The following is an 18487-nucleotide window of genomic DNA, read 5'->3' as shown; positions in this document are numbered from 1 at the left end:
TTCTCTATAATGTGGATATTTTCAAAACATGCTCTGTCTGCATTATCTTCAAAGACTCCAAGTATTTCATAGACTGTTTGAATAGTACATGTGCCTGTTGACATACACATGAATCTGATTACAAAGGCCATTGATTAGCTGTTTGTATGTTTGCTTGTTAAATAATAATGGATCAGATACTACTGCCTATGGCAGGTTTGGTAGTTCAGTATTCTTTTTTTTCTTTCTTTCTTTTTGACTGTGCTGGATCTTCATTGTTGCACGGGCTTTTCTCTAGTTGTGGCAAGCAGGGGCTACTCTCTAGTTATGGTGTGTAGGCTTCTCATTGTGGTGGCTTCTACTGTTGCAGAGCCAGGCTCTAGGGCACATGAGCTTCAGTTGTTGTGGTTCCCGGGCTCTCGAGCATAGGCTCAATAGTTGTGGCTCACGGGCTTAGGTGATCCGAGACGTGGTGGGATCTTCCTGGACCAGGGATTGAACCTGTGTCATCTGCACTGGCAGGTGGATTCTTTACAACTGAGCCACAAGGGAAGCCCCTCAGTATTCTTAACATCTAGAGTGAATTTCTGAGAATAGAGAAGTCAGTCTACTTCATGGGCTAGTTCTTCTAGAGAAATACAAGAAGAAAATATGAGATATCCTCTTATTAAATGAATTTGTAATTTATGAAGAGGAGACAAATTTCACACAGAACATTTGGAATAATAGTAATACCTAACATTCAACAAGCGTTTTATAGTTTTTTATTCCCATTTTTAAAACTTTAATGCTATTAAAAATCTTCTGAAGTAAACAGGAACCAGTGTCATCTCTTTGCAAAGAAAATTTGGGTCTCAAAGAGATTAACTGACCCAGGATCTCCTAGAAGACTGAATGTAATTAAAGTTCAAAACATAGAATAAAGATATCCAAAGAAAAGCCAGAAAGATACATTAGAGTTATAATCAGAGTAATTGGAGAAGCCTTCATATTATAGGTGAGAATTATGTATTCTCAAGATGAGTATGATTTCTTTGGTTAGAAAAGATGGCAGAAACTTGAGTATGAGAATGAGGAAAGTGATTTAAAAGTCAGTGAGGACTTCCACTTTCAGGAAGACTTTTCCCTGTTATTCACACTAAAGTGCAACTGAAAATTATTTATAAAACAAAACAAATATAAGTTATTCAACATAGTGTTGGAAATTCTAATCAGTGCATTTAGGTGAGAGAAAGAAATGAAAGGCACACAAACTGTCCCTATTTGCAAATAACATGATCATGTATAAAATATCTAAGAAATGTACCAAAAAGAAAAAAAATCCTAGAACTAATAAGTGAATCCTGCAAGATTTCAAGGTATAAGATAAACATAAAAAGATCGATTACTATTTAGTGTATTTCTGCATACTAATAGTGAACATGTAGACACTGAAATTAAAAAATGCGTTACTATTTATAATCACACACACAAACAAGAAATACTTAGGTGTAAATTTAACAAAACTTGTGTAAGATTTGTATGCTGAAAACTGTATAATATTAATGAAAGAAATCAGAGGATCTAAATAAATGGAATGATATATCATCTTTATAAATTGAAAGACATAGTAATAAAGATGTCAAGACTCCCCAAGTTGATACACACATTTAATACAGTTCCTGTCAAAATCTTAAGACTTCTTTGTAGATAAAAAGAAGTTTATTCTAAAAGTCATATGGAAATACAAAGAACCTCAGTAAATGATTCATTAAAGGAGTAAGAGTAATAAGTGTACCTGATTTTAGGACTTACTTTATAGCTATGGTTAGCAAAATAGTATAGAATTGGCAGAAGGAGAGACACATAGATCAGTGGAACAGGATGGGAACCCATAGAGATACGACAGAGGTGCAAAATCAATTCAGTGGAGGAAAGATAGCCTTTTCAACAAAATAGTTTTGGAGCAACTGGACATTCATAGGCAAAACAACAAAATTTAACCTTGAAATAAGTCTCACACTTTATATAAGAGTGAGTGCAACATAAATCTTATAAAGTATAAAACAACACTTCAACTTTTAGCAAAAAATCATGGGAGCAAATTTTTAGGATCTTAGGCTATGCAATGACTTCTTAAGACTTAACACTAGACAGTTTATAACACAAAAAGTAGATAAGTTGGACTTGATCAAAATTTTTTTTTGTTTGCTTTGCAAAGATGCTATGAAGTAGAAGAAAAGACAAGAAACAAGGAAGGAGAAAATATTTGCCAAGCACGTACCTGTCTGACAAAGGACTAGTGTCCAGAATATATAAACAACTCCCCCAAACTCCCAATTAAAAAAAACAGACAACTCTTTTAGAAAATGGATACGAGACATGAAGAGACATTGTGCTAAACGTTATATACACAGGGCAACTATGCATGTGAAAAAGTTTTTGACATCATTCATTAGCCATTAGAGACATTGCAAAGTAAGACCAAAATGAGATTCTACTGCACACCTATCAGAATGGTTAAAATAAAAAAAAGTAGGAACACCAAATACTGGTACATATGCAGAGTAACGGATCACTTACACATTGCTGATGGGTTATGAGATGACACAGTCACTCTGTAAAACAGTTTGGCAGTTTCTCACAAAACTAAGTATTTAACTAACAGACAACCCAGCAATTGCATTTCTACAAATTTATCCTAGAAATAAAAATACATATTTACACATAAACCTGTTCATGAATGTACATAGCAGTTTTATTTGTAATAACCAAAACCTAGAAACAACCCAAATGTTGTTCACTGGGTGATGAGTGAAACAGTGATACATCCATACCATGGAGAACTAATCAGCAATAAAAGGAGTGAATGACTTACATAACAGCTTGGATCACTCTCCAAAGAATTATGCTGATTGAAAAAAGTCAATCCAGGAGATTTCATCCCATGTATATACTGTATTATTCCATTGATTTAACATTTTTGTAATGTCAAAATTATAGAAATAGAGAAGACAAGGCAGTAGTTGTGGGGAGTTAAAAGGGGAAAGAGGAGAAGGAAGTAGGTGTGGGTATAAAAGGGCAACCTGAGATGGTGCTGGAAATGTTTTATATCCTGACTGTTATCAATGTCAGTATCCTTGATATAATAATTTTATAAGATATTACCATGAGGGAAATTTAGGTAATGGGTAGAAGAGCCTACCTATATTACTCTTTACAACTTCATGTGAATCTAAAGTTAACCTCAAAATAAACAGTGTAATTAAAGGAAAATGAATAAAGTGGAATGTATCTTTTTGTGAAGTAAACAACACTGAGATGGAAATGTATTTTGTGAAGCTCTGAATACCAAAATGAATTTTGGTTTTAATTCTTAAGATAATAAAGAGCTGAAAAAAAGTCTTGATTATAGGTATAGCACAAGGTAAATAAATAGTAAATTAGTCACAGTAGATAGACTAAATTTTCTTACATATACAATTATGAATTATGACAATTTTTCACAAATATCTTCTAAAATATCATAGCATTTGGAAGTTACTTTTATAGCAAAGCCTTAGAAGTAGAATTGAGTTGCCAATATATTAATAGTTTAAAAAGTAATAGCATTATGAACCTGAAATAGGTTCAGTGTATAGAGGTTAAGAATCCTAAAACTGTTATTAATACTGGAAGTACAACTTTGGCAGATATTGATAGATATGCTTCTTTTTTGGGTATGTACTTTGCATACCCAAGGTACATTACTTGGATCTCTGATTATGCTTTCCCATTGGATCAACATTATAAATGATTGCTATATTTCTGAGTCATAGATCTATTTGGAAATCTGAAGAAAGTTTTGGGCTATCTCCTCAAGATAAATGGACTATCCACCTAAATTTTCACTCCAGCGACTTAGCAGCAGCAGCAGCAGCAGTGTTCACAGATGACTGGAAAGCTATCTCTGAATCATAAAAAAGTTCCAGAGTATCTGCATGTAATTAATTTCACCGTGATATGTAGTAATCCAGAAACAACTACCTAACGAGCATCTATTTGCTTGCTCAGTACCTATGACAACCACCACATGGGATCCAGAAAGTATTTTTAAAATAATCCCATATGCAAGAGGCTTATGATCTAGTTTGAGAAGCAAGTTGTATTTATGAAATGATTAGTCATTAGAAGTTTCAGAACAAGAATAGGGTAATTCCTGCTATTAGATTAAAGCAGTACAGTTTTTGTAAATTGCCTCAAGAAGACATTTGGGTAATTAATGTGCTCTTTTGGACATAGAAATGTAAGATAGGAAATTGAATTCTTTATGAATATCACAAAATATGGATTCTTTTTTTTTTTTTTTTTTTTTAGCCATAGGTTTTCTTCTTTTTTTTTTTTTTATAAATTTATTTATTTTAGTTGGGGGCTAATTACTTTACAATATTGTAATAGTTTTTGCCATACATTGACATGAATCAGCCATGGGTTTACATGTGTTCCCCTTCCTGGACCCCCCACCCACCTCCCTCCCCATCCCATCCCTCTGGGTCATCCCATTGCCCCGGCCCTGAGCCCTTGTCTCATGCATCGAACATGGAATGGATTCATTTTTTTAAAAATTCAGACTTTATGCTAGACCATGGGGATATTGCAATGAAACACACAGTTCCTACCTTCATGGAGTTGACAGTTTAAGAGAAATAAATTGTTCAGGAATAGAACAAAGAATAGCTCACTCTGGGCTGGCGTGTACAAAAAAAGTTTTATGGTGTAGGTTGCAGAGAGTTAACTCACTATGCTAAAATAAATTTGATCTTGAACAAGTTTCCTAACCTTTTTGAAACTCGGGGACCTCATCTGTAAAGTGGGGATAATAATGGATAATGTAATAAGATATTTGGGTTCAGAGCCTGGCAGTTGGTAGCTATTGCTGTTACTGGTTTGAAGGGCACTAGTGAGTGACTAGATTAGGATACTCAAAAAGGAAATAATAGCAGGCTATTAGGGGATAGAGCACAGTAGTAAGAAAGCAAGATGGACATTCCTTTATGTTCAAGGCAGTAGGGAGACTGTACAGCATAAAAAATTGTATTGGGAGATAATACATATAATTATAAGCAATGTATATAATACCTTTAAAAGAAATTGTTACTGTTGTGTTTTTTTTCTGATTAGCCTCAAGTATTTTTTGTTGTTGTTTGACAAGTAGCTTTTATATGGTACAGTCTTTTTTATAATGTAAAAACTTTTCTTATCAACTTCATATTACTTTTTCAGAGATTGGGAATGCTTATGCTGTTTTAAGCAATCCAGAAAAACGAAAGCAGTATGACCTCACAGGCAATGAAGAACAAGCATGTAATCAGCAGAACAATGGTAGATTTAATTTCCATAGAGGTTGTGAAGCTGATATAACTCCAGAAGATTTGTTTAATATATTCTTTGGTGGCGGATTTCCTTCAGGTATTTTAGTGTTAATTATAAATATTATATTTTATGAAGCTAGAGATCCTCACCACCAATTAGGCTGTTTAGAGATTTATGTACCTTCTCCCTGACATTTCTTATAGTATTATGATCCTGTGATAGTTCTTCATAAAAATAGGAGAAAAAATGTAGACTTATTAACTTTACTGTAAGTCTGTCTTTTTCCCAGAATATATTTTAATTTTAGAAAGATGTTCTGTATTTTACATAAAGCTGAAGAAAGGATCTATAAGTAGGAAATTCAGTGGCAGTGTCTTAGTTAAATGCTGTTACAACTATAGGAAGTAATCTGTCTCTTGGAGGACTATTTGACATGGGTTCTTTGAAGATCTTCACAGATATTTCATTAATAACATTATAGATATATTAATATGAATACATGTGGAGATACTTTCCATTGAAATATTAAAATGTCTGAATCATTGGTTATATATATACAGTAAGTGGGTTTTAAAAACTTATATTACATTAAGATAGAAATAATTACTTGAACTAGGCTATCAAAGTAAAGTACTATAGAAGTATTACTAAATAAATAGACTTTATAGTACCAGCATGTGTAGTATTGAGTTTTACTTACATTTACTGTGAGTTGCTTGTGTGGAAATTAATCTTTTTAAGAGTAGTTTCTCTAAGGTGTTTAAAATTGTAGCTCTAGTCTTGTTTACCACAGTTTAAAAAGGTGCTGAGTTAAACATCCTATTCAAAATTAGAAGAGTCTTTATGAAGGTAGCTGTATAATTTGGCCTGGTAGCACTGTCTGAATATTATTGAGAAACATTGTGGTCATTGATAAGGTATTTTGTCAAACATCCTTGAAAGAAAGAGGATATGTAGAACAAATTAATGAGTGAAAATATAACCTTGACATATTAGGATATGTAATTCCCTCTCATAGAAAAATTATTCAGACCAATAATTTTGACTAAAAATATGCTAGGAACAATTAGAAAACTTTCAGAAAATAGTGACCTTCTGATAGTTGATTTGCAGTTTTTTTGCTTGTCTTAACATAGTTTACTTTATCAATGACAGCCATTGTTCATTGGTCACCTTTTTTTGAAAACAGCTTGAATGTCATCAACAAGAAAATGTTGGAAAGTTGTGGTCCACCTGTACCATAGTATATTATACAGCTGGGTTTTTTTTTAAATGAATGAAAGTAGTATCGTTTGATTTCTAGAGGTACTTGTGATTCGTTGATAAATGCAGAAGGCAGAGTTTCAGATTAATGATCCCAGGTTTGTAAAATCAACCAACCACAACAAAGGTCCTCTCTCTTTGTATGCAGTATTAGAGAGGAATTCTTACTCAAGTTTTCATCAAGAAAGAGTTTCTCCTTTACTTTAAGGGAAGCAAAGAAGAATCATTCCAGGTTTTGTCACTCGTCATTCACAGGAGGGCAATAAGAGTTCATTACTCAAATGCGCATTATTTTAGTAATTAAAAAAAATAAAACTATAAAGGAAAATATAATTTTTCTGATCATAATTTTTCTCCCTAATTTAACCTTGCTTTTAATTTTCTAGGTAGTGTACATTCATTTTCAAATGGACGAGCTGGTTATAGCAATCAACATCAGCATCGACATAGTGGACATGAAAGAGAAGAAGAAAGAGGAGATGTATGTTTATGATATGATTAGAAATCAGAAAATGGCAAATTTCAGCTCAGGGAAAGGATAGAGTTGTCTGAAAATAGATCACGTTGTTTTAAAAGGAAGTAATGAGTTTTCTTTTGCCAGAAGTGTTCAATATAGACTAGGGATATTGGGGGACCAGGAGAAGAAGTCAGGGTGGCAGGTGGTTGGGCAATCTGACACCTTCACATTTGATATTCTATGATTCTAATGAAGATAAACCTCAAGTGTTCATGTTCCTAAGGTAAATTCTTATTATTGGGTCTAAAGAATTTAGAATTAATACTGAAAAACTTAAATTAGAAGTAACTTTCCTTGTTCTAATGCAGTTATACTTCATTGCATATAGCAGTTAAATTACACGAAGGAGAAAGGTAAATGGAAAGAGTGCTAGACTAGAAATGAAAAGGTCTGGGTCCCAGCTCTGCCATTTTCATCAGTGTCCACATTCCACCCTCAAATCCAAGGTAAAAATAGTTTTGCAACCTGCTGCATATTGATAGAGTCTCTGTATGGGGGAAAAAAAAAGAGGGAGACAGAGAACTTCCTCATCTGTAAAATGAGATCAGGTTATATCAGTTCAGTTCAGTTCAGTCGCTCAGTCGTGTCCAACTATTTGTAACCCCACGGACTGCGGCACGCCAGGCTTCCCTGTCCATCACCAGCTCCCGGAGCTGACTCAAACTCATGTCCATCGAGTCAGTAATGCCATCCAACCATCTCATACTCTGTTGTCCGCTTCTCCTCCCGCCTTCTGTCTTTCCTAGCATCAGGGTCTTTTCAAATGAGTTAGTTCTTCACATCAAGTGGCCAAAGTATTGGAGTTTCAGCTTCAGCAACAGTCCTTCCAATGAATATTCAGGGTTGATTTCCTTGAGGATGCACTGGTTGGATCTCCTTGCAGTCCAAGGGACTCTCAAGAGTCTTCTCCAACACCACAGTTCAAAAGCATCAGTTCTTTGGCGCTCAGCTTTATTTATAGTCCAACTCTCACATCCACACATGACTACTGGAAAAACCATAGCTTTGACTAGACAGACCTTTGTTGGCAAAGTAATGTCTCTGCTTTTTAATATGCTGTCTAGGTTGGTCATAGCTTTTCTTCCAAGGAAGAAAAAACAGAATGAAAGGCACAATTACAGAAAACTAACCAAACTGATCACATGGACCACAGCCTTCTCTAATTCAATGAAACTATGAGCCATGTCATGTAGGGCCCCCCAAGATGGACGGGTCATGTGGAGAGTTCTGACAAAACGTGGTCTACTGGAGAAGGGAATGGCAAACCACTTCAGTACTCTTGCCTTGAGAACCCCATGAAAAGGTTATATCAGTGTTTTCCAGATCAGCGTCAGGATCTCTTGGTGAAGCACCTAAAAAGTTGTATTTTTAAGAATCATTCCAGGAAGTTGGTTTCATCAGGCAGATTTGGAAGCACTGAATCAGATGATCTCTAATGTCATTTCTGCCTCTAAAAATGTTTGACAACTGTTGGATTATTGACAACTACAGTTATATTGCAATTTGTTATTCTCTGATGATTTTTTACAGGGAGGTTTTTCTGTGTTTATCCAGCTGATGCCCATTATCGTATTGATCCTCGTATCATTATTAAGCCAGTTGATGGTCTCTAATCCTCCTTACTCCTTATATCCCAGATCGTAAGTAGCTAAGTGAAGTTTTACCCCTCAAAAATTGTTGTTTTTTGCTTAGATAACTTTAAAGGGCCTTGTGCACTTATAAACTTTTAAGTGACAAGTCTTCTGTTGCTTCATGTGTACCATTTAAAAATCTTTAATTTTAAAGATAGTTTACCTAAGCAGTAACTTTGTATTATATTAGTTTACATTTCTGTTTTATTGTGGATAAGGACAGAAGTGTTATATTCGAACTTGATAGCAATTTAATGTAATAGGTAATGGGTTGACATCAAAGACAAAAACCTTCAGAAGACAAAAATACTTTAAAGACAAAAGTAGAATTGTGATTGATGCTACATAGATTTGTGTCATTAAAGTGGAAATGATGTTACTCTTCTGTTTATAAAATATTGATTAAATAAAAGCAAATATTAATTTTTATGTATGTTTCCACAGTATATTGTACTCTATATATAAGCGATCGGGACAAAGCAAATTTAATGCAGTATATATTCTAAAAATCTTTAGTGTAATACAATGAAGATAAAGGAAACTTTGTAAAACCATATCACCAGTTCATTTATAGTATTAAAATGATTGATTTACAAGTAATTTATTTCTTCCAAATAAGATTTTTGCTAACTAAAATTTGAGAGAACTTATAAGAACATAATGTATTAAAATATGATTACTTTTTTATGACATAAAAAAGTTGCTTTAGGTAATTTGAAATTATATAAATGCTTGATTACAAATAGTAACTTTTAAATTATTTTTAATTGTTTTTGTTAGCTTGGTTTGTAGAAGCAGATCAGAATGTACAATTTTAATTAAAAAATAATAATCAAACATTTCTTTTACAGTGGATCAGGACAAACAATTAAAATGCAGACAGAAAACTTGGGTGTCATCTATTATGTCAACAAAGACTTTAAAAATGAATATAAAGGAATGTTACTACAAAAGGTAGAAAAGAGTGTGGAAGAAGATTATGTGACTAATATTCGAAATAATTGCTGGAAAGAAAGACAACAAAGTAAGTTTACATTTTAAATGTTAAACATTTAAAAACTTACTCAGAGTCTTTGGAATTGATTACTGAAGATTTCCTTACTCAAGGGATGTTCTAAAGTTGCCTGGCACCTACCCGGAGCCCGGTACTTAAGTGAGATAATGTGTTTTAATGTACTTGCGGCCTTCGAACAATATTTGGCACATGGCAAAGACAATGGTATTTGTGTTATTGTTGTTCTTAGTAACTATAGGTGGAATAAGTACATAGTATCAAATTTCATTGTATTTAAGATGTTGATGGTTGTAACATGCATCATTATTTTATGACCACTAAGAAAGAAAGTCCTGGCATAAACTATGTCATCAGTTTTAATATACATCCTGTTTCAGAATGAACTTTGAAACTCTTCATTAATTTAGCTTCAACAGGTAGCACTGTTAGTGTACAATGAATTTTGTTGGCAATTCATTTTCCTTTACTTGTTTTGTATGTAGACAAATTCTTGTGAACACTTAATTGTTTAGCATCTTCCAGCCTCAGCTTCCTTAATTTAAGTAATTGTATCTATGAAGATTGACCATAAGAATCTGCTGAGATGTTCCTTGTGAACTGTTTATTATAGTTTTTTGTTTTTCTTGCTGTTCCAAGTCATAACGTAGATTGTATAGTATAGACTTTGGAATTAAATAGACTGAAATTGAATCCTAGCTCTGAAATTTTTAGCTGAGTGATTAGTACCAAATATTCTAACCTTGTGTATAAGATGGATGATAATGATGAGTGGGAAGAGGAATAACTATAGTTTATATAATACCTATTTTCTCAGTCATTGTCCCAAGCACTTTATATATATTAACTTATTTAAAATCTACAACAACACTGTGAGGTTAATATACCCAATTTGCATATGAGGAAACTGTGCCAAAGAGAGATTAAGTAGTAACTTGCCAAGGTCATTAAGGTAATCTGTGATTCAAAACCTATTTGCTTTCAGAATCTAGGCAGTGTGCTCTACAGTCTTCTCATTAATACCTAACTTTATGGGTTTGTTATGAAAATTAAATCAGGGAATAGCTGAAGTGTTTCACATGCAGTAAATACTCAGAAAATGGAAGCAGTTAATATTATCTCTTATCTACTAGGGAAAATTTGATAAAACATTACCTTTATATACTTCTCAGAGAGTTCTTATCTCTAGCTTTGGTTTCTTCATCTGTATACTGATAGTTAAGAGTAGAAACCTCATTGGTTTCGGAGTCTCTGAGTTTGTGTATCAGTATGTTCTCAGTATGGAGAAGGTTACCGTAGACTAGCGGTTTTCAACTGGCAATGATTTGCTCCCACCTCCCAGTGGATATTTGATAATGTCTGGAAACTTTATGTGCATCAACACGGGGTTGAGGTAGAAGAGATTGCTTCTAGCATCTAAATGGGTTAAGGCCAGGGATGCTGCTGAAACATTCTGCAGTGCACAGGACAGCCTCCACAACAAAAATTATCTGGCACTAAATGCCAGTATTGTTGAGGTTGAGAAACTGTGCATTAGCCAAATGTCTTAAGAGAAGTATTTACCAAATTTTATTTATTTAATTTTATTTCACTTAATTTTTTTATCTGTAGTACCTTACACAATTGTTGGATGAATGAGTAATGGATTCGTATGAATGAATGACAGGGCTCTGGTGTCTCAGATGGTAAAGAATCTCCCTGCAATGTGGGAGACCTGGGTTCAATCCCTGGGTTAGGATGATGCCCTGGAGAAGGGAATGGCAACTCACTCCAGTATTCTTGCTCAGAGAATTCCACGGACAGAGGAGCCTGGTGAACTACAGTCCATGGGGTCGCAAAGAGTCAGACACAACTGAGCAACTAATACTCACACACACATGAATGAATGAAACACCTACTTATTTTGTGCTGAAAGAATGATGAGCACATTAGATATATCACTTTCAAATACAAGTTCTAGTCCCCAGCCAAAAACGGGTGATTTTTGTGTTTTGCTTGCTTACATTCTAATACCTTAGATAATAGGGAAGTGACTGCATAAATAGAAAGAAGGAAAGATACTCACATTTATGGATGAAAGTGTAATGTTATGTTTAAAGTGTTGGCTCTGGGAATCCCTTGCAAGATCCTGGCTTCAGCAACACAGCTACCTAGGCCAAGTTACTTAACCTCTCTAAATTTCAGTTATTTTATCATTAAAATATGGACCAGAACAGACAATATTTGTTAATACTTAACATAATGCCTTGTACCCATATGTATTCTATATTATTATTTATTATAATTTTGTTTTACTCCTTCCCTAGCATGAGCCAAGTGGTTTTTCTTGGCATAATTTAATCTCTTAACAGTTCAACAAGATCACTATCAATTGGTTTCATGGACCCCACAGTCCATCTTCTGTCCACTATACCACATTGTCTACAGCTATATAATACACATTAACATGTGTCTTTTAAAGTTACTATCAGAAGTTTACTTCCTTGGTGGCTCAGACGGTAAAGCGTCTGCATACAACGAGGGAGACCCGGGTTCAATCCCTGGGTCGGGAATATCCTCTGGAGAAGGAAATGGCAACCCACTCCAATATTCTTGCCTGGGAAATCCCATGGACGGAGGAGCCTGGTAGGCTACAGTCCATGGGGTCGCAAAGAGTCGGACACGACTGAGCGACTAAACTAAACTAAACTAAACTAATCAGAAGTTTTAGCTAAATCTGTTTTAATGTCATTATTTGTAAAACAACTTGCTTATGTTAAAAAATATCAATGAAACAAGACAAAGCTCTTAAAGACAAAGAGACAGGACAACTGAATACAGTATGTGATCCTAAATTGAATCCTGGGTGGGGAGGAAACAGTTATCAAGGACATCACTGGGACCATTGGTGGAATCTGAATATGGACTATGTATTAGATAATAGTATTATGTCTAATAGAATTATGTCATTGCTAAATTTATGGATTTGAAAATTGTATTGTGGTTATATAAGAGAATGCCCTTGTTCTTAGGAGAAACTTGCTGAAGTATTAGGAATGAAAGGTCATGATGCCTGTAACTTACTCTCAAAAAGTTCTACAAAATAATCACTACCACCACAATAATAGCAGCCTTTATTGTAGAATGCTAAAGCAGATTTGACAGAATGTGAAAAATTAGCCAATCAAGGTAAAGGGCTTTAGAGTGTTCATTGTGGTGCTCTTTAACTTGTGTATATTTGAAATTTTTAAAATAAAATTTAGCAAATTCAGCACATCTATAGGTTAAAGGCTTGGATACTCTTTTGCCAGCATTTTTCTGTTTTGAAGTCACTTCTAATATTGTCAGAGGTCTAGATTGGTAAAATGGGTGTTTTATAAAATACAAGCAGTAATTTGAGGTAATGAAAAGAATATGAGGCTAGGAGGTAAAGATTTGAATTGACATCTAGATTCTGCCATTTACTAGCTCTGTGAACTTTGGCTTATCTACCTCACTTGAAAAGAATCATCTGCAGATGGATTTTACAAGCGCCTCATTTGTAAATGGAGAAGGCAATGGCAACCCACTCCGGTACTCTTGTCTGGAGAATCCCATGGACAGAGGAGCCTGGTGGGCTGCAGTCCATGGGATCACTGGGGGTCGGACACAACTGAGTGACTTCACTTTCACTTTTCACTTTCATGCATTGGAGAAGGAAATGGCAACCTACTCCAGGTTCTTGCCTGGAGAATCCCAGGGACAGGGGAGCCTAGTGGGCTGCTGTCTATGGGGTCACACAGAGTCAGACACAACTGAAGCAACTTAGCAGCGCAGCAGCAGCATTTGTAAATAAAAGCAGTGGAATGATTTTGATTGATTGGTTAAATCCTAACCTGATTGATCATTTCTGAAGATTTTTACAAATAGAGTATACTCTTATCTGTGAGTTTATTTTGAATATGGTCCTGATTGATGTCTTCTAATTTAGTCACTGTTTTTGGTTACATCTTATCTAAACTGCTCCCACCCTTTAAAAGTGTTAATAGTGAAATGGCTGAGACTACCAGGAAAATGACAAGGAATAAGTTCCATGAAGAATGTTTGATTTCTAGTCTATATTTCTTTACTAATGTTACCTACATATTGAAGGAAGGCTCAAAAGCACTTATTTGCTAAATACTATGACTCTGATTGTATAGCAAGGTTTTTTTTTTCCTTTTTTGTGTTCCTTCAATAAGTTTAGTATATATGGTTTTTAAAAGTTATTGGTTTGTTTGGCTGTGCCAGATCTTAGTTGTAGCATTTGGATCTTTAGCTGTGGCATGAAAGGATCAAACCTGGGCCCCTGCATTAATTCAGATAAACTCAGAACAAGATTGTAAATTTTTCTACTCAGATCTCAGCATAATTAATTAATCTGGAACTTTAATAAAGGTCACAGCAAAAACAACCACTGACAGTATTGAATAGCATATGATATCTTTGGGGAAAGAGATCAAGAGGATGCTTTAGAGCAGTTGTTTTTAAACCTTTGGGGACAGGAGTGGAGGAGGGAAAGGGTAGATACAATACTATCCTTATTTCCTTTCTAGAGCGACTCATATTTATTTTATATGCTAAGACTCCACATGGCTTTTAGGTCTAGTACTTGGATTTCTTTAAAAAAAAACCAAAAAAACAGCTAGTAAGAGACTTCCCTGGTGGCCCAGTGTCTAGGACTCTGAGCTCCTAATGCAGGGGTCCCTGGTTCTATCCTTGGTCAGGAAATTAGATCCTACATGCCGCAACTAAGAGTTCACATGCCAAAATTAAAGATTCCACATGCTACAGTGAAGGTTGAAGATCCTGTGTGCTGCAGCTAAGATCTGGCATAGCCAAATAAATTTAAAAATAAAAAACAGTTAATAGAAATATATTGAAGGGCTTCTATGAAGCATCATGAGTTTAAACAACTAGTTGATCTAAATTATTTACTTAGAAAAATATTTTTGTTTGTTAACAGAAACAGATATGCAGTATGCAGCAAAAGTTTACCATGATGAACGACTCAGAAGGAAGGCAGAAGCCTTAAGCATGGACAACTGTAAAGAGTTGGAGCGGCTGACCAGTATTTATAAAGGAGGATGAATGGGAATTTTATTTATACCTTTTAGAGTACTTTCTATTTTTTCTGTAAGTTTAGTTTCATCATGAGAGCTAAAGAAAAAGATTTGATATTGAAAACTAAACTGAATAGTTGATCCTGAAATCTTGGACTGTTTATGATCTACTGGCTCCTTTAAATAGTAAGAAACTGAAAACTAAAATTATTATTTTTAGTTATGCTTCTGTAATTATTTTTACTTTAAAAGCTTATATGATTCCTAACTAAAAATGTCTTGAGAAAGGATTATCATACCTGTAGCAATTTCTGGTTTTTAGATCCTCCAATTTTTTCCCTTGTCATGTAAATATTTATGGAATGATCATTTTGTGTATATACAGTTTATTGCCTTTTTATTTAAATTCTTTTGGGTTTAACTCCGTGAGACACTTTAGTTTAAATTGATGGAATAAATGTTTTATGACAAAATTACATTTTTCTTGTCAGATGTCAAATGTGTGGAGTTTACAATGAAACTTTATCAAAAAGAGAAGAAAAAAACAAAAGCTATTTAACTTGTGTAAAATCTTGTAGCATTATCAGCTTAGAGAAAATTGATATTTTTAATATTGCCATTATATTCTAAAATATATATTGAGGTAAACGAACTGGTGTAAAGTATCAGTTTGCTATTTATTTAGTTTTATGAATTGCTAAGCCATGCATAGAAATGAAATGCTATACCGATAGATTTTAAAGAAAATATGAGGAAATGGCTATATAAATATTAACCAAAAAGGGTCTTTAGCAGTAAATTGCAGTTACGTCATTTGCAATTCCAATAACTAAAAGGCCCCAAATGTTCACATGTACATCTTTGAAGGCTGCTAAAATTTATGAAGAAGAGGACCTACCTGTTTTACCCCTACCCCATGGAAATCTGCAATTTCTTCTTAGTGATCATTTAAGCAGGATCCAAAAGTAAATGGGTTCTTACTATTGTCTAAGTAATAAGAAAAATTACTACTAAAATGAAGCTTGTGCCTTTTAACCTGATTGCCAACTCTTATTAAACATATACGTAGATTACAGCACAGTTACTTGATCAGAACATGATCTCTTTGGCCATATGCAACAGTGAGCAGAAATATAGCAGCAGGTAGAATAGTGATTTATAGCAGGTTATCTTTACAAAAATTTGAGCTCAAATTTATTCACCATTAAGTAATTCAATTAATCCTATAGGAATAAGCTCCTTACAATTACATCAAAAAATGTAAATTAGAAAAATCAGCTGGAAATTGAAGTTTTTGGTGCCTATATATTGGATATGAAGCTATTTGATTTCTAGTCTTCTATGTTTTAACAAGTTGTAGTATTTAAATGATTTTGCTTTCATACTTTTAACAGATCATAAACACATCTTTGGTTTTTTCTGTGTGTGGAAGAATGCTAGTTAGAGTGAGGTGTTCTTTTATTTAAAGTTTTTTTCCTGAGTATAATTTGTATAGCATCTGTCGAATAGAACTTCTGAAATGACCATTCTTTTTTAAATATTCTCTTATATCCCAGGTAAATCAATAGAAATGCCTTGATTGAATTAGTCGTTTAACTAAACAAGATACTGTCCTAGAAAAACTGGACAGCTTAACCAACTTTCTTTAGAAATGTAACCTTAAAAAAAAAATAGTGTGCTTAAAAGAAAATATAATCTAAAACGTTTTCTTCAGCCTATAGAATGAGTTTCTAAAAAAATAAAGTTATAGCATTCTAATTAACTGAAAGTTTATATGCACCAAAAAACTTATAAAAATTTAAATGAAAAAATTCTATCCATTAATTTTCTGGTTTTAATGGGAAATTTACATTATTATGATTGATGTTTATGTGAATTGAACTCGTGTTGACTGATTGTTTTCCCCTTAATCATGATTTTAAAGGAACAGGTGAAGTTATCATGTTAAGTGAAGTTATATATTACGAAGTCATACATGGCTTTTGGACAGTATTATATTTCAGTTGCATTACATAAATTTCATAAAATATGTTTGATAAAATGTTCAAACGACTTTGGTAAAGGACTGATCGAGTGCCTGACAATTTAAGCTACATGTAAAGTATGCAAGTAAAGATTAAGTCCTTAATGTCACCTATGTCATGATGTAAAGGCCCATCCAAGTAAGTGTCTTAGAATTTTGGATTAATTCTACAAAGTAAAATAACCTAATCTATGTTTGTTTGTTTCTATAATCGAAGTATAGTTGATTTTCAGTGTCAGCTATCTTGAAATATAAGATTCTCACTTTTTCTTCTCTTCTAACAAAAATCCCAATGTTTTGCCATCATATTTAGCTACCTGAGCTCTCCAATTTAATTTGATAATTTGTGCTCTTCATTTTAATCATTGCCTAAATGCTCTCAGTCTTTGAATATTGCTTTATTAGCTTCTCTGACTGGTATTTTAGAAGTTTGGAAGCAATTATATTTATTAATGCTTTACATTTTTATCCCTTTTAAACATACACATAGACATCAGTTTTCTTGCAGGAATTTGAGGGAAAGTAAATAGTACCTTTTCTCCTCCTCTTTTGATTTTTTTGTTTCCCAACAGGTGCTAGTCATTTGTAAGTTTTGGAATTTATTGTGAGCAAATCTGAGAATTTAATTCTCAACAATGAGAAATAATAAGCAAAACAGTATGTTTTGGGAACACACTGCATTTGAATGCTTAAATAAGTGTCTCATAATCATTCCATTCTTATTTATGATCTACAAAGATTTGGTAGAGAAAAGTAAATCCTTAAGGTACATATGTGCCAGTGCATTAGGCCTCTCTGCTTGTATGTCACCTCAGGGTTTATTGTTAAGAACAGGAAGATAGAATTCCAGCCCTTTATTTTAACTGCACTTTCACGCTTAAGTGTTATTCCTGTTGCATCTTTAGTTACACTAGTATGTAAAATAGATACTGAGAGAAATGATTAACCTCTTGACTTCCCTTTGTTGATCTGTAATATTTTTAAATGCAGGTGTTATTTAACAGATGTGACATGTTAATATTACTTAATAATGCATTCAACAGATTTCATTTAAAAAAAATCTCCCACCTGTGTGAAGGCAGTGAAATATACCATGATGTTGGCCTGAGGACCAATAAGCCGTCTTTTTAGTTAAGTAAGAATTATGTAAAGACCAAAAGATTCAAAAGGAGAATTTGTGCACTTACTTAGCTTCCCCATATGAAGCTTGTGTTCAGTATTACTATACTGTTGTCTGTCTTCATACTGAGTGAACCAACTGAAAGGGCATTTATAATCTTTTTTTTAAACAGAAAACCTTCTGAAAATGAACAGTAGATCTTAATTTTAATCTGTACTAGATAGCTGAAAGACCTTGTCTCTTGGCCACATTGGACTACTGCTTAAAGTTCATAAAATTCTCTATATAGTCTCATAATAACTTCAAAGGTTTTGGGGTGTTTTTTTTCCATTTTAAAGAAAAAGTGCGTAGAATGAGCATCTTTAAGAACTCTTGTACATCCCTTTAATAATCTGGCAGGCAATATAGTCCTCGAATTCAGGCTTCCTTTTTGGTTTTATTACTATTAAATAGATAGTTTCATATAAATGGAAACATTTTCCCTCAAAACACTAGTTCAGAACATATTCCTTATATTAAGGATTATGTAACCACATCTTTTGTAAATTCCT

At 33.7% G+C, this 18487-nt stretch overlaps 2 protein-coding genes across 6 annotated transcripts in view; one reads left to right on the top strand and one right to left on the bottom strand.

Annotated features, from left to right (window-relative positions):
- The window catches only part of DNAJB14 (DnaJ heat shock protein family (Hsp40) member B14), a 41416-nt gene extending 26147 nt beyond the window's left edge, over positions 1-15269 (top strand). For all 4 annotated transcript variants that reach the window (XR_014083753.1, XM_081596635.1, XM_081596619.1 and 1 more), the window contains 5 exons: positions 5221-5406; positions 6960-7054; positions 8621-8730; positions 9573-9745; positions 14697-15269. Coding sequence is in view for 3 of the 4 variants with exons in the window: in XM_081596635.1 (XP_081452761.1) it covers positions 5221-5406; positions 6960-7054; positions 8621-8730; positions 9573-9745; positions 14697-14821 (689 nt within the window). In the remaining variant the exon portion in view is untranslated. The remainder of the gene's footprint in view (positions 1-5220; positions 5407-6959; positions 7055-8620; positions 8731-9572; positions 9746-14696) is intronic.
- DAPP1 (dual adaptor of phosphotyrosine and 3-phosphoinositides 1) overlaps positions 1-18487 on the bottom strand; it is a 120841-nt gene that overhangs the window by 24928 nt on the left and 77426 nt on the right. The window lies entirely within an intron of this gene.

The sequence above is a fragment of the Giraffa tippelskirchi genome, chromosome 1, assembly GCF_054371585.1.
Source record: "Giraffa tippelskirchi isolate mGirTip1 chromosome 1, T2T-mGirTip1v1.2.pri, whole genome shotgun sequence".
NCBI classification, from domain to species: Eukaryota; Metazoa; Chordata; class Mammalia; order Artiodactyla; family Giraffidae; genus Giraffa; species Giraffa tippelskirchi.
This window is presented reverse-complemented; position numbering and strand designations above follow the sequence as displayed.